Consider the following 16566-nt stretch of genomic DNA (forward strand, 5'->3'; position numbering starts at 1 on the left):
CAGAAAACTTCAGTCCCAAGCTCTCCAGGCTCAGAAAAACTATCCTTAGGCTCAGACTCTTCCTTCTCATAGGAGAACTCCATGTTTCTCCTGATCTAAAAATTCTCTCTGTCTGAATCTCATACTTGTTGCTATAACTGTGAAAGTCTAGGCAGCAAATAAGAATAGAGGGCACAGGAGCACCTTCTTACATATCTCTATACTCTGATTTAATCCCACAGGACTTTGTCTCTTGATCTGTGACTGTTTCTTCTAGCTCACAACCAATGTGTTGCAAGTTGTAGGTCTTTGTGAATATTCCAAAGAATCTTGTTTTCCTTGCTAGGCGTGTCTTCCCTCTGACACCTGAAATCTATCTGTTGTAGGACCAGGATTCCTCAGTGGCAGCCACATTATCTATAGAATTCTATGTCTATGGTATAACTAACATGTGGAAGTTATGGGATATAAGTCCATTAGCTCGTACACACATGCAGGGAGTCTGCTCCAAATAAGCTGGAAATCCAGTGCATTGGAGTAGACTTGATTAATCAAATCTGCTGGAGCAGGGAAATTGATGCATTTCGGCAGCCTCAATTGTCATGTGTATTAGCATTACTGTGTGTCTTTGTGCTGACAAAATGGTGATGGTGCGCTTTGAAATAAAACATTGTCCGATAAGCTTTAGTTCAAAGTACACCGCTACCATTTGTTAGCATAGAGACGTGTGGCGATGCTGATACATTGATGCGCAGGCGCTTTTAATTAGCACAGCTCGCTAATTAAAGTGCACTGCACCAGGAGCACATGTAAAAATGCCCTAATGTGTAATGGGATATCCCCCTCATGCTGTCTGAGGAGTTATTCTTCGATTTAGCCTTTGAAAAATGATGTTTTGTTTCACTCACTGTAGGTCCCATTAAATGTGCAGATCAATGTTGTTAACCTATCTATACCAGTTCTGAATCCTTGCAGCTCCCCCAGGTCTGTGTATAAAGAGAGTGCCTAATCTGTGCAACAGGGGAAACAGAAATGGCAACACAGCTGTAACTTTCCCTGAACTGGAGACTGGGGGGGACAGTGCATGTTCCCTTCCCCCTGACCTTGTTCCTACAAGTGTAAGCCTGCATATGTGCTGCATATTGTCTTGCCTGCTCCTTGACCCATTACCTTGAGAGGATCCTTTGCATGGTCGTAGGAAGGCGGCCATGCTTCCTGAGGTAATTGATACTACCACCTCCATAATTATCTTCCATCCTTAGACCTCATGATCATAACCTGACTCTGAGAAACTTACTGAAATAGAGTGGAATGTGTGAAGCTCCTGTGCAAAGGACTTCAGTGAGGCAAATTATTTAATAGATTTCATAGATTTTCATAGACATTCAGGCTGAAAGGGACCCTGGGGGATCATCAAGTCCAGCCCCCTGCCCCAGGGGCAGGAAGTCATCAAGGATCATAGGATCCCAGCAAGATAAGCATCCAAATGTGTCTTGAAGGCATTCAAAGTGGGTGTTTGAACCACCTCTGGTGGGAATCTATTCCAAACCTTGGGGGCTCAGACAGTAAAGAAGTTCTTTCTTATGTCCAGCCTGAATCAGTTGTGGTGGAGTTTGTGACCATTTGATCTTGTAACCCCTTGGGGCGCTCTGGTGAACAGACATTCCCCCAGATCTTGATCAGCACCCCTAATAAACTTATAGGTGGCCACCAGATCACCCCTGAGCCTGTGGTTTTCCAGGCTGAAGAGTCCCATGGCTCTCAGCCTGTCATCATAAGGTCTGTTTTCCTGACCTCTGATCCTGCACGTGGCTCTCCTCTGTACTCTTTCAAGCTTCTCTACATCCTTTTTGAATTGTGGAGCCCAAAACTGGACACAGTACTCCAGCTGCGGCCTCACCAAGGCTGAGTACAATGGGAGAATGATGTCCCGGGATTTGCTTGCGAAGCACTGAATGGATGCAAGCCAGCGTTTTGCTTGCTTTACTAGCCGCAGCATCACATTGATGGCTCATGTTCATTTTGTGGTCAGTCATGACCCCCAAGTCCTTTTCATCTTTAATGCTAACCAGCATAGCACTGCCCACCTATAAGCATGCTGCAGGTTTTTCCTCCCAAGGTGGAGAACCTTGCATTTTTTGGTGTTGAACACCATCAGGTTCTCATCCACCCATTTTCTGAGCCTGTCAAGATCTGCCTGGATCGCCCTCCTGTCCTCAGGTGTGGATGCTTTACCCCAGAGTTTGGTGCCATCGGCAAACTTGGCCAGTCCACTTCTAACATCAATGTCCACATCATTGATGAAGATGTTAAACAGTATAGGCCCTAGGACAGAGCCTTGAGTGACCCCACTGGTGACTGCACATCAAGATGATTGGCCTCCATCAACCACCACCCTTTGGGTCCTACCGCGGAGCCAATTCTCCAGCCAGCAGATTGTGGTGAGGTCGAGGCCGCAGTTAGCCAGTTTTGCCAAGAGGTGATCGTGGGATACCAGATCGAAGGCTTTTTTAAAGTCAAGATATATGACATCAATCTCTTCTCCCTTGTCCAAGTGACAGGTCACCTGGTCATAAAAGGAAATGAGATTGGTCAAGCAAGAACTACCCTCAGCAAACCCGTGCTGGCTATCTCTCAGGATATTGCCATCAGCTAGTCTGCTAAGGATGGCCTCTTTGATAATCTTTTCCAAGACTGAAAATGTGTGCTTCTCTGCATACAGAGTATAACCAATAATGTGTTTACAGATAGAATTGTAAACATTTATCATTCAAAAGCAAAATACTATGCTATTACCAGCAGGATTTTTCTCACATGTTCAGCTCTTGCAGGTCTTGATGATATCTGTGGGAGTTGCAGGTGCTCAGAACCTCACGAAGTACATCTGGTATGTTTTAGTTCTCTTTTAAATCTCTGCCAGCCCAGAACTTGCTATTTGGAATGTCAGCACCAATGTATGGAACGTTAGTAAGAGATGAAATTGTGCTGTTGAATGAGATAATCTTTATTGTCTTTTGTGACAGACACAAGGGGCACATCTACACATTCATTAATGCACTTTTGCTGCTGTGTATTCAATTTAGTACCTCTAATGTGAGGTACTAAATAAATGCGCATTCAGCTGCCCTAAGGCACAGTAGCAAAAGTGCATGCTATTTTAGTGACAATACGCAATAACCTATTTTTACTGTGCATTAATGTATTGGCACAATTTTGGACATGACACATTAATGCACAGTAAATTAGGCTACTGTCCATTAAAGTGCATGTGTGGACATGGCCAAGAAGTGGGAATTGCTGACAGAGAACCTCTTTCTGTATCTCTGGGCCAAATTCTATAGGCCCGAATTTTCAAGTTTGACTGGTTTTTAAATTCATATTTGGTTTCTAAATACTCAGAGCTGGATTTTGGGAGGGTGATGTATGAATGCTTGGCATCTGAAAAAATGAGGGCATTTTTATTTAGGTACTTCAATATCCATATAAGAGTTTAACTATAATTACCTGGCTTGAAAACATGGCTAAAATCTATACTGCATGACTGTGTTATTGTGCAGTACTACTATACTGTACTACTGTACATATTTAGCACCTGGGAACTCAATATATCTTTATTTATTTATTTTATTTTTAGTTTTTGATGGAACAACTGTGAAACACTACAGGATCAGAAAGATGGATGAAGGGACCTTTTTTTTAAGCAGAAGGAAGATTTTTAAAACCTTGAAAGATTTTGTTGACTACTATAGTAAGGATGGTGATGGACTCTGTGTAACACTTGGGAACCCATGTATAAAGGTAAAGCTTGTTCTGAATTATGAAAGAAATTTTTTCAACTAACCTTTTAGTTATCAGTCATAAGATATTAGGTTGCAAAATGGTGATGATCTGATTATTTTAGGAGGTCGTGGGTAGCAGTACTATTTCATTCTTGAAGCTGAGACATTAATAATAAAACACTATTGCATTTTGGACAAATAATTTTGTAGGTAGAGGAGAAAATGTGCCAACTTGTGATTTATGAATAGCTGTGTGTAAACGTATATTGAGATGAAATCGTCAAGTTCATGACTTTTGCTGTCTATAAGTAATTACAGAGACAAAACCATCAAGTTCAAGCAGGCAATATTTCACTGTTCAAAAAACTTGCTGGGGGATGATTTCTTTTTTATGCAGGGGTATCTTCTTTGGAGCTAAAATAACCTTTTTTGTAATAAGAGTTGAATGTTATAGTAAAGCTATACATTCTGATATGTATTTTTCATCAAGCATGCTTCATGTAAATATTCACTCTTTATAATTGAAACTTCATTTGGAATGTGTATAACAAAGATTGACACATAATCCTGAAACAAAATATGTAGTATTTGTGTTGTTTCTTTTTTTCCTACCCCAGAAAGAAATTCCTACTCCTTTTGATTTGTCATACAAAACGGTGGATCATTGGGAGATTGACCGAAAATCTCTGAAACTGTTGAAAAAATTAGGCTCTGGCCAGTTTGGTGAGGTGTGGGAAGGATTATGGAATCACAATACCCCAGTGGCTATTAAAACATTGAAGCCAGGTATGTCAAGCATCACTCAGATTTGCTGACTACAGTACTTGTTATATTTTGCAAGTACTCTCTTAGAGAAAAACACTAATGCTTAAAGACTTGTGGAACTCATCTTTTTAAAGGTATGTAAAATGTGGCCCTTGTACCTTGAGATCCTTTGATGATCCCATGGCATTTTTCACTGAAGTTAGACAGGCTGCCTCCCCATGACTGATTCTTTTGGGTCTTTTGTTGTTTGCCTTTGCACACCACATGGAAAACCAAATAGCTGGTCTGTTTCATCGTATTTTATCAGTAGCTGAAGCAATCAGTTTAGCTTTAATCTATAATCTGTAAAACTCCGTCTGCTAGTCCGCTATATTACTATAATATTTTATTGGTATAGAATCTGTAGTACATAAATTTTCCTGTTGCTGTTTAGAGTTATATAAAATAAAATGCCTGAGTCTAAGTAATAATTGGAAATGTGATAGCAGTAGAAGTACTGGCATACTCTACTAATTGCTGATGTTTCTTGTGGATCCTTTGTGAATAATGTAGCTTCTATTTGATTTTTTTCTTTACATATTTAATTATTTTAAAATTTCTTTTACTTCATAAAGCAATAACATGTACCGGCAGATAGCACAAATTCCATAGGCACCCAAGTGATAACACCATTGTGTTTCATTTAAAATGATTCAAAATGCTTTTGTTGTAACAGGTTGGATTCAGGAAAATTCTTATTTTAAAAAACCTGTAACACTTTCCTGAATAGAGGTAGACTTAACCATGTGCTTAAATGGGTTATTGACATTGAAACAATAGTTGCAATATGCGCAAAGCAACTGAAACAAAAAAATAAAAGACTTTTTCCACTAGATTCTAAGTGAAGGAAAAGCTCATATATGGGGCTTCTTACAACATGGAAGCCCCATATATGAGGCTATGTGAGACATACTTACTTCATAGATACTGTTTGTTTCTGGCATTAATGATTTACTAGAGTTAGGTCACCTGAGTTAAATTCTCTTAAGCATCTGACACAGCAGATATACAGATTATTGAGAGGGAAAGAAGAGTTTGCCCTGAACAGTGAAGCATAATTTTTAAACAACTGCATAAAATAAGAGAGCATTAAATAGAGGGTGTGAGGAAGGGAAGCAAATAAAATGGGTAGCCTCAAATGAATTATTGGCTTTTTACTGTCTTTATTAAAATAACTTTTGATTAGTAGGATCCTGGGAAAAGGATTATCTTTTCTTTCCTTTCCCTTCCTCTTCCTCTTCCCTGCCCTATCAAATTCTGGATGAAATACAACAATTGCACGTCAAACTTTTTTTGTGGGTGGACACCCACGCAGAGCATATAGCAGAGTTGTGTTCCGAAGTGGAAGGCTCTTTTTGATTTTTATTTCCTTTCAATTTTTCTTTTTGAAACATGTTTTATATATAAATTTGCTTCTGTTTAAGGAAACACCTTGAAACAAACATGAAAATGAAGGAAACCTTTTTGTTGGATGTCAAGCACATGGTTTCATTCAGTTTACAATGTAACTTGTTTTGACTCTGCTTAACTAGAAAAAGCTATTCTTTTAAGTTTCAGGTTCCTGTAAAATGATTTTTTATTTGATTTTTTTTTTGGATTGGCTAATGAGCCAAAAGTGTTTAATTATTTGTATCATCCTAATGAAAACCGCAGTTCATCCCATTTTTTTTAATTATGTTTTTGCCTTCTCTCCTGATCATACAACTTGGCTTCTCTGATTTATTATCAATTATCAGAACCTTCCATATTGCAAACTTCTTTGGAAGACAATTTATAAAACAAAGCAGAGAAAGCTTACTTCCCTAAATGAGTGAGAGCATGGGGTCTGAAGGGAGGATAGTGCCAGATTGTCTTTTTTCCCCTTTTTCTAACAGAAGTTTGAAAAGTTTAACAGATATTTCACTTCTCCCAGCACTCTACATTTAAAAGCATGATTCCACTTTTGATTTTTCATCACTTCTGTAAGTCAAGAAATTCTTGCTTCATCCCTTGATCTTGCAAAAGGAAACGTTGGGTAGAAAGATATTAAGGTTTAAAAGAAAGACTAATGATCTTGGATGTCCTGATCTTTAGGGTACTCAGCTTGATGCATAGTTGTACTGATTCTCAAAGGGTATCAGAATCCTTAGTCCATCTTTTGAAATGTCAGAGCTCAGCGTCTTTAAAATCAGGCTCGAGGTGTATTAGGTTGAACAGTGTAAATCAGTGGCGATGTTGGGCTCCCAACATGTTTTTTTTAAAACTATTTTGATCTTAATCTCTCTGTGCTTCTTTCTAAAATGGGGCTAATATTTTTCCAAAATCTTGTAAAGTGTTTGGCGATCTTCCTATTGATAACTCTATGAAATAATGTCTTTGATGGATATAGGCAGACAAGGTTCTTTGGGTAAATGCAATACCATTTATTGGACCAACTAAATAGTTGGAAAAATTGTTCTTTGCAAGCTTTTGGGTACAATCACCCTTCTCTAAGCATATAGTGGGTCTGCTGGAGAACTGTATGCTTTCCTGTATAGAATAGAAGCCAAACTAATGATTATGACATTAGGAACCAAACCAAACTTTGTGTCTACCAAGCTGTTGTCATCTTTAACCTATTGTGTGGATGTGAAGCTTGGATGGCATATTGGAAACACCTGAACGCTTTGGAATGTAACCTTCAGTTATGTCCTCCATATCCAGTTGGAAGTACAGAAGAACTCCAATCCTCCATATAACTTGGAAGTACAGAAGAACTAATGCCAGCATTCTGGCGCAGGCAAACACCATCAGCATTGAAACAATGTTTCTATGGCACCAGCTTCATTGGACAGGATATCTCATAAGGATTTCCGACTAGCCAAAGTACCTGGCTTCGCACGGGTTGCAGTAATCAAATTTTAATCTTATCTTATTTCCCTCTACTAATAAACTGTGTTTATGTATTTAGTTTTGTACCCTATTTTACTTGTGTGATACAGCTTGACACTGTGAGCTTTTGGTCATACCAAAACCCTATAAAAGTTGAACATTCAAATGTATTAAACAACTGAATTGTGAGGTAGAATTACTTATTTACTTTGTAAGTCTTAAGCATAGCACTGAGGATTTCACATCACATTTTTCTATCCCAGTTTATGACGGGATAGAAAAATGTTTAACACTTTTTTATTCATGTAGAGCTTCAGGATAGACAGTGTTGCATGTTTTGCCATCTGGTGCCAAGATGAAAAGGTTTTTGCCATTGCCAGCTCTGGAACAACCAACATAGAGTTGGCCATGAGAAAAGCATGGGTTTCGCAGGTTGAGGCCAACAACTTTGAGTGATTGTCCCTGTGCCTTGTTGATGCTCATGGCAAACCTGAGGCAGATAGGGAACTGGAGCTGTTTAAATGGAAATGGCAGGTCAGAGGGAATGATTGGAATGTATGGAATGAAGACATCCTGTCCCGCTGCATGGCCAGTCATGATGGTGGCTTCAATGACATGTGGCATGAGCTTCTTGACAGCCAATCACATTCCATTACAGAGTGCTGTTGGGTCCAGATTCCTGAGAAGAATGATGGGTGCACCAATCTTGAGCTCCAGATTGTGTGAAGGCACATCTGGTTGTTTGAGAGAATTGAGAAATTCTGCTGGGTAGCTGACTGCCTCATTGGTGTCTGGGACAGTCTCATAGTTTTGCACATATGTCATGGCATACTGTGTGTGCTCATGCATGTAGCGAGGCATACCTGTGAAACTGGAAGGCAAGATGACCAGTTGGCCAATGTTGGCAGCATCTCCATCATTGTTCATGGCATCCCTGAGGTGAACATAGTTTTCAACTCTCAGTTTCTTTTGGTTCATTTGAATGAATCTCAACCTTTCTGCTTCAGTTTTGGTGCACCACAGCAAATTGGTGGAAGTGATCTTTGCATTGCAAGATGTGATTGAAACTTCTAGCTCACAACATCATCCTGTAGGCATAAAAGTCCATGGCAGAAATCTTCTTTTGAGTTGGCAGCCCCAATGCTGGGTTTGTTTGTCACACTTCAAAATGGTAGCCATCATCACCCTGCCAGAAAATTTGTGGATACTGAAGTGCATCATATGATCAGTGTGTCTCAGCCATTCTCTGGAGGGAGTTGTTCCTGAGTTGCAACACAATATCTCGATTGCCATGTTGTTCACCAGTCAGAATGACAGCCACGTCTGATGTTGTGGGTGCATTGAAGCGCCGCTCATGCTCACCAGCTGGAGTTTTGTCTGCACGAATGACAACATTATACTCTGGAGTCATCTTCTCCGTGGCACACTTGAAACTGTGAACATAGTTGTTTTCCTTGTGGAGCATGTCTTGCAACTGCAGCACCACCCACAGGTTGGTTTGAATGACATTGCTGCAACGCTCTTCAGCCTGCTTTGTATTGTCACCCATGAAGTAGATCTGCAGGAATTTAGGCTCTTCATTAGGGAGTGGCATCAGACTGCCAATCCTGCACTTTAAATGTAGGCGTGTAGCCAGATTCTCTGATGTCTTTTGTGGTGCCAGAAGATGTCATTTGGAAGCATGACTTGTATCTTCTAATGTTGCTTTGGAAATGGCGTGCATCTGGAGTGTTGCCTGTCAACAAAGTATGAAGGGGCTCAGGAGGATCATTTCACTTGGGGCAGTTGAACCTTGCCACTGTTGCAGCATATCCCTGGAGCTTCTCCTTTTCATCTCATTGCAAGGCAGTGGCTGCAAGAAGTCGCCATTGAGCCAGTTGCAACTATTGGATCAGAACCATAATCCAAGGCTGGGTTGTAGAAGAATGCAGAGTTTTCTTTTTCCCTCCAGGGCTGGTTCCTGTCTGCAGTCATTTCTGCTCTGTTTGCAGCTTGCTGTGCAGGAGTTTCATGTGCTCTGGATGCAGCCATTGCTGCTCTGTTTGTTTCTCATCTTGCAACTTGCTGCTTTGGAGTCTTAGCTGCTCTGGCTGCAGCTTTTGCAAGCCTATTTTTGGCAAGTTTGCTTCTTGTACATTGCCTTACAGGGAATGCCTCTTACAACCCCCTAATCAGTCTCTGAGAAGGTCCAGTACAGTTTTCTCCCTGGACCTTCCTTAAGCTGTCACTCTGCCTGCGGGTGCTCCCAGGTCCTGTTAACCAGTCCCAACCACAACCCTTAGGGGAATACTCCTAAATGTGGAGCCTTCTCCAGCTGTACCAGTTGACCTTGGCCAGGAGCTTTGACCTTTGCTAAAGAATGTTTTGCACATGCAAATTTATTCTGCTTCCTGGGGCTGACCTGACACAGGGGGTTATGTAGTATAGATCAAAAAATTGGCAAAACCTTTTTTGAGCCAAATAAAAAAAAAAAAGCACCCAGGTGCATGTCCCCAGGGTCCCCTTAGTATGCATGCAAAGTTTAAGGTGTCTAGGTATCATGGTCTTGGAGCTGTGGTGCTCACACACACACACACACACACACACTTTTATTAATATAGATAACCAGCTCCCAAAACAGATCCTATACTTCTAACTCATGGATGGGTACTACTGTAGTGGTGGGCAAAAGAAGACATCTTGACACCTTGAAGGCCGGTCTGAAGAAGTTTGATATTAACATCAATACCTGGGAGACTCGGGCAGAATTGTCTCCAGTGGCACTGTAATGTACAACAAGGCATCAATTATTTTGAGCAAACTCTTCTCACTATGGAGACAGATAGATGAAAGAGACAAAGGGAACAAATGATCACCCAACATCACCAAGATCTATCTACTCTTTCCTCCAAAAACTATTTGCCACATCTGCAGTCAAACATGCAGATCTTGGTTTAGCCTCCTCAGTCATCTGTAGACTCACCAAAGACTTCCCTATTTATAGAAAGACTGTCATCCTTACAGTGAGGGACTGCTGCTGCCATGAATTAATAACTCACCGCATACTATCACTTCTCTGTGAAACAAACTTCCCTGTTAATACTAAAATGAAACAAAGCTGTCAGATCTACTTCAGCCACATCTTCCCCTTTGTCATAAATGCAGTTTGCTTCCATTTAAAAAAAAGGTCATGAGTAGTACGTTAAATGATGGGTGGCACCACTGCCATTGGGTACAGTTAGAATTCTGCCACATAGCTAGCAAGTGAGATAGCAGAAAATTCATCTTATTCCCTCATGAAGGGTATTGATTATTGTAGAGGTGACCAGCTTGTGGCACGGCTGCCAAAATTGGCACGGGCAGTTTCTTTGTGTGGTATGTGGCAGACTGGGGAGGGGACAGGCAGCTCAGAGGGAGATAGGGCAGGCAACAGAAAACAGAGTAGCAAATCAGGCAGGGAAAAGGAATCAGAGTGGCACATGAGAAGGTTATGGAGCTAATTTTTGTCACACCTTTCAAAAAAGTTGGCCCCTGCCGGATTATTGCATATGCCCAGCCACAGCTCTCCCTTCTGCAGTAGTCTCTGTTGACTCTTGTTCATCACCCTGCTTATGTTAACATGGCTGTCATTGGAAAGTCAGAAATATGTAGCACAATACTTCTGCAAGAAGGAAAAAAGTAAAACCCTCTCTCCCCCTATTTTTAACGGTCATATTTATGATTGTTCTAGAAAAGCTATAATCATAGGAATGGCTGTTGAGGTATGTTACACAGTCACTGCTGCTTCCTTTTGGACATTAATCAATACCAGCATTCATTTATTGCTTCATAAACTATAAGCGATAACATTTCATCACATAAATAAAGTATGGAAATAGATTTGTTACATAAAATTAAAAATTTTATGCCAAATTAGTAAATAAGTATAGTTTATGTTGCAATTTTGGCAATATCAGAGCAAAACAATAGTGAAGGGGACTGGTGGATATCCCACCATCTGTGACAGTAAAGCAAGACTGAACAAAACTGTAAGCACTGTACTGTAGGTGTTGCCCTATTTTGCTAAGGAAAATGGACTGAACAATCCTATTTGTCTTCCATTCCAATTTTCTATGACCTTATTGAAGGCAATGGAAAGATTCCCACTGACTTCACAATTGTACAATTTGATTCTGGTATTGATATCTTTATAAGATATTTCATGTAGGAATACATTGTAGTAAACCACTTCTGTGTTCAAACATTTTAATGTGCTTTTTTCATAAGAGTTTGATTTTTTAAAATTAATATTTTATGGTAAAATGTGCTGCTTGCACTCTGGAACCTCTGCATCCCAACCTTTGAGCATAGAAATCTTTGATTTTTCAGATCTTTCATAATTAAAATAAACACCATTAAATATTAATTTAAATATTTTTAAAATAAGCGGTTTTAACGATTCACATGGGGAATCCAGAGATTTGTTAATTTATCTCCTAGAAATTAAAAACAATGCCAGTTCTACTTTGTACTATGCATTGTGCTTTGTTTTTATTAAATATTTAATGGTATCCATTTTAGGCATGAATTCAATTCTAGACCCATTTGCAGTTAACTATAGCTTTATCACACACAATAGGTTTTTTTTTTTCCCTAATCGAGGTCAGAACAAGCCAGTTTTATAGATTCATAGCATTTGCACTCCTGAAGGGGCATTAGAGATATTAGATCACCCAGTCCAACTACCTGACTACCACAGGCCATTAAATCTCATCTGGTAGCCCTTGAATTCAGCCTTTGGTACAACATTTGAAAAAGCTATCCCATCTTGATTTGAAGACATCAATTGATAGAAGGCTTTGCTTTTCTCCATATTATAGTCCAATGGTTAAAAAATTCTGTCTCTTCTTTTTGATAAGCCAAATAGATTGAAGTTTTTAGGTCTCTTATTATAAGGTATATTTTCCCCCTCTGGAATTATTTTTTAATACATTAACAACATTTACTTACCTGGGACATTATTTGGCTCCAGGAAAAACACAAGTCCTAGAGAGATGCAGGCAGTGGTATTGATATACCATTTTCAGGATCAATTGGAGCTGAACAAAACTTAAGGTTTCCAATATGTTGTTAATGTTGATATTTCAAAAAAGGTTTTTCATACTATTTAGGAATATAGCCAAGCTTTTCAAATTTCCTGTAAACTGGAAAATGCCCTCCCATCCCCAGGAGTCCCCTAAAAACAATTATTTCAGAAATGTCATGTTTCTAAAAGAAAACATTCCCATTGGAGGTTTTCAAGAAGAGGTTGGACAGGCACTGGTTGGGGACAATCCAGGCATAGTGATGCCTATGTTCAGCTATGGGTATTTCCCATGCTTCTGGCTGCTGGTTGTCCCCTCCCCCTTTCTCTGCTTATATACGTCAGGGTGTCTTTAAGCCTTCCCATAGACACTCGTTGTTTGTTGGAGACTTCCCACAACCCCTGCCCAAGCTGGGACACTGGGTATTGGCTGGAGACCCAGCCTTGTTGGCCACAGCTGGAGACTTTGACTGGTGTATGCCAATGCTCCTGCTTGGACCAAAGCCTCCACTCAAGGTCAGGCTGATTGCCATCTTTGAGGTCAGGAAAGGATTTTATCCCATGGTCAGACTGGTATGGACCATGGGTTTTTTTGCCTTCTTTTGTAGCTGGAGACATGTACCTGGGACCTCTTGAGTGTATATTGATGACATTTTATAGAAGCAGGACATTAACTGTTGTGGGTCCTCTGCTTTACCTGTGGCAGGTTGTGGTGTTAGACCTGTGCTGTGTCAGGGTTGATGGCAGTCTTATGTAGAGTTTAGAATATGGTTGTATGGAAGGGTTTGGCTAGGGCTGATTCTGCCACAGGCAGTGGGTTGGACCCTGGATGTCCCTTCCAGACCTACTTCTCTATGGCTCCCTGGGGTTCACAGTAGCGGTGAAAGTGACAAGAATGTCAGTATCAGTCAGCAGGTGCCAAGAATCCCAGTTTCTGTGGAACCAGGTAGACTACCCCAGGATGAGGACATCAATGTTCAGAGCCCTTGGGTCAGCTGGATTCCAATGTGTCCTCCTGAAGAACTGGGGAGCATGGGGAGACATCTTGCCCAACAGTCATGAAGCTTTGTGCTTCCCACTCTTGGGGCAGTCTGCATGGCCTGCTGTCCTGGAACCAGAAGCCCTAAAAGCTCTGGATTTATTAGTTCCTATACATTGTGCACAATTAACAATTTTGGAGCTGTGAACCTTGGAAGACGAGAGTCCAGAGAAATTAGACAGGTTTCTATGGGAAAGGGATGAGTTGATACTTTTCAGAGAAACATAATGGTATCAGAAAATTTCTGGCCAGTTCTAAGAAACTAAATAGAATAGAGGATCAGAAGATGAAATCCATATTGATTATGAATAATTTTTTCCCCTGACTGCTTGGAGACCAATTTCTGACCCTGCCAATGTTGGATTATGGAGCCCTTCAAAATGTCACAATGATTGGTCTTTGGTCTTTACATTTAGACAGGGTTTCCATTAACCTCACAGAAAGAGTCACAAGACTACTAATTAAACTGAAGTCTTTTGATTAAAATAATACCAAGTCCTGTGAAACACCCTTAATATCTTTTATTAATACATCAATATTTTAAAATGTTTTGTTATCTTAGGCTAGCTTCATCTGTGAGTCTCAGACAAGCTGTCATATTATGTTAATATTTACAACTGATTATATCCCTTTTGATATCAATGCTGCTTTATTCCCTAATAGTATTCAGACTCCTTTTAATTTTTATGTAGAGTCCAAAATTAGTCCCTTAGATAGAAAACTGTACTTTCAAGAGTGAGATACCAGCAGAACATTTAGTATTTTTGTATTAATTCTCTTCACAATACAATAACCTTGCTGTAATATATATGGAGAGCCCAAAACACTAAGAAGCTTTATTCAGACATGATTCAGAACAGTCACTTAAGGCTTCAAATGAAAGTCTTAGTAATGCATTCTTATAATTATTTACATTTCCCACTCCAGCAGACTAGTGTCACATGTATCAGTGTCCTTGTGCTGAAAATAGCACCCCACTGCTATTTTTCGGCACAGGGACACCGATACATGTGAGACTTGGGCACTTAGAGTTAGCACGGCTCACTAATTAAAGCCCCGCCCATCTGTGCCTCTTGGAGCATGTGTAAAAATGCCCATTGACTGTTGTCTGTCTCCTCAGCATGCTCTTTTCTTTCAGTGTCTTCAGATCTCAACAACTTGCTGGTCAAATCTGATTTTGTTTTGTTTTATTTTAAAACACAATTTAATTGCGTTTATTCACAAAATATATCATTTTGATCATTCCAAAATTACAAGTGAAATCAACTTAATTTTCCTTAATAGCTTTGAGTGACTTTTCAGAATCTTACGTAACAAACTTGATGCTGATATTGGTTTCTATATTTTTTCTCAAACAAATCCACTGGCATTTATTTACCAATTTCATAGCAGACATGTTTTAACCAACCCTTAATGTAACAAGTATTTTTTTCTTATTTCTAGGAAGCAAGTTTCTTAGACTCCTACTCTAGACAATCTCCCTGACCCCACTACAGTAAATATCTTAGAAAATTGTATTAATGAGGCCAGATTGTTTTCTTTAGCTAAATTTCTACTTGCTCATAATTTTTTAAGTGTAAAGCAAAGGTTAGAAGCTTACTGGGGCTATGTGACTATGCAGTTCCTACTATTTAAAATTACAAACTAAGGCTTAAATGAAAACAAAAAATCTATTTGAGCAAACCAATAGTAGAAGTTAAATCCAATTATTTTAGAATGAAATCAAGTTAGATATAAATATTTAAGGAATAAAAAAACAGAGAAATATTTAATATAAAATAAATAAAGATACATTGATTTTTATCACTGCTTATTTTTGTGAAAACTTTTCCTTTATTATATCAATACATTTCCAAAGAAAAAAAATCCTTCTAATTTTACTCTCAGATTTGAAGTTGCACATCATCCAGCCATTACTGGGTGCATCTACACATGTGTAGTTACTGCACAGTAACCAAAATTATTTGGTAGTGTTGGTGCATGTCTACATATGCATGCCCATACTGTACAGTAAATGTGGTGACTTATGCTGACTTGAGTGTAAATTTGATACCTGCCTCATGCAGGTAGTTACTGATTAGGTAACACAATAATTAATGCACAATAACACTGTGTATGTGGACTAATTTGGGATTAACTTTAGTCCCAAGTCAGTCCACACGCAGTGTTAATGCACTTTAATGCCTGCACGTGTAGATGCTTACTGCACAGTAATTTACTGCACAGTAAATTTAAGCCAGTGTAAATGCATGTGTAGACACACCCACTATCACTAAGAGATGCATAGTTTTCTTTAATGGGAAGAACTCATATCATATCACTATTCTAGTTGGTTTTGTAAACTGATTAGATTTTAGCAGTTGGCTTCAAAGAGTTGGGATAACGTAACGTGGTTAAATTGTAAGAAAGTCTGTATTGTAAGAAGGCTCAGGTTCAGATATCTTAGCACTGGAGTGACCCATTGAAATGTACAGTTAATCAGGTGGGGGGATTTAATGGCCTCTGAGTCAGCTGATCCTTAAGCCATTTTAGGATTTTAAATGAAGACCAGGACCTTGAATATGGAATTGGTGTGTCAGGTAATCATAGATTTATGAAAACGTAGGGTTAGAAGGAACCTCAAGGGTCAACTGGTGCCTTGCACAAATACAGAATGCACTATTCCTGTCTCAGAGAAATGCCTGTCCAGCTTTGATGTCTTCCTTCTTTATGGCAGTCTCTCAAATATTTTCCAAATAATGAGTTATGCATTCTTAATTTACTTTTAAAGGTGGAACACCACAATGCTCCACAAAGTCAGCTTCTGGTTGGCCTGCAGGGTCAACCCTAGGGCAGTATGTCACAGAAGTATAGCCAAAAGATGATAAACAAATGGTCTACTGTGAGATTAAGCATGGAGTACTACAAATGCTTATGGTGATATTTCTAGCCATTGATATTATTTGGAAATCCAGTAAAACTGCATAGCTGTCCTTTGGTACACTTTTTGGTGTGAATTCAGTAACAAATGGATGTTTTTTCATAATCTTTGCCTCATTTGGACCTTGAGCCCACTGAGGCCCTTGCTTCCTGCT

At 39.5% G+C, this 16566-nt stretch overlaps 1 protein-coding gene across 2 annotated transcripts in view; it reads left to right on the forward strand.

Moving 5' to 3' along the window:
- FRK (fyn related Src family tyrosine kinase) overlaps positions 1 to 16566 on the forward strand; it is a 97926-nt gene that overhangs the window by 57550 nt on the left and 23810 nt on the right. For both annotated transcript variants that reach the window (XM_025207054.1, XM_006026172.3), the window contains exons 3-4: positions 3614 to 3777; positions 4376 to 4544. In XM_025207054.1, the coding sequence (XP_025062839.1) occupies positions 3614 to 3777; positions 4376 to 4544 (333 nt within the window). The remainder of the gene's footprint in view (positions 1 to 3613; positions 3778 to 4375; positions 4545 to 16566) is intronic.

This window comes from Alligator sinensis, unplaced genomic scaffold, assembly GCF_000455745.1.
Source record: "Alligator sinensis unplaced genomic scaffold, ASM45574v1 scaffold38_1, whole genome shotgun sequence".
In the NCBI taxonomy this organism is placed as follows: Eukaryota; Metazoa; Chordata; order Crocodylia; family Alligatoridae; genus Alligator; species Alligator sinensis.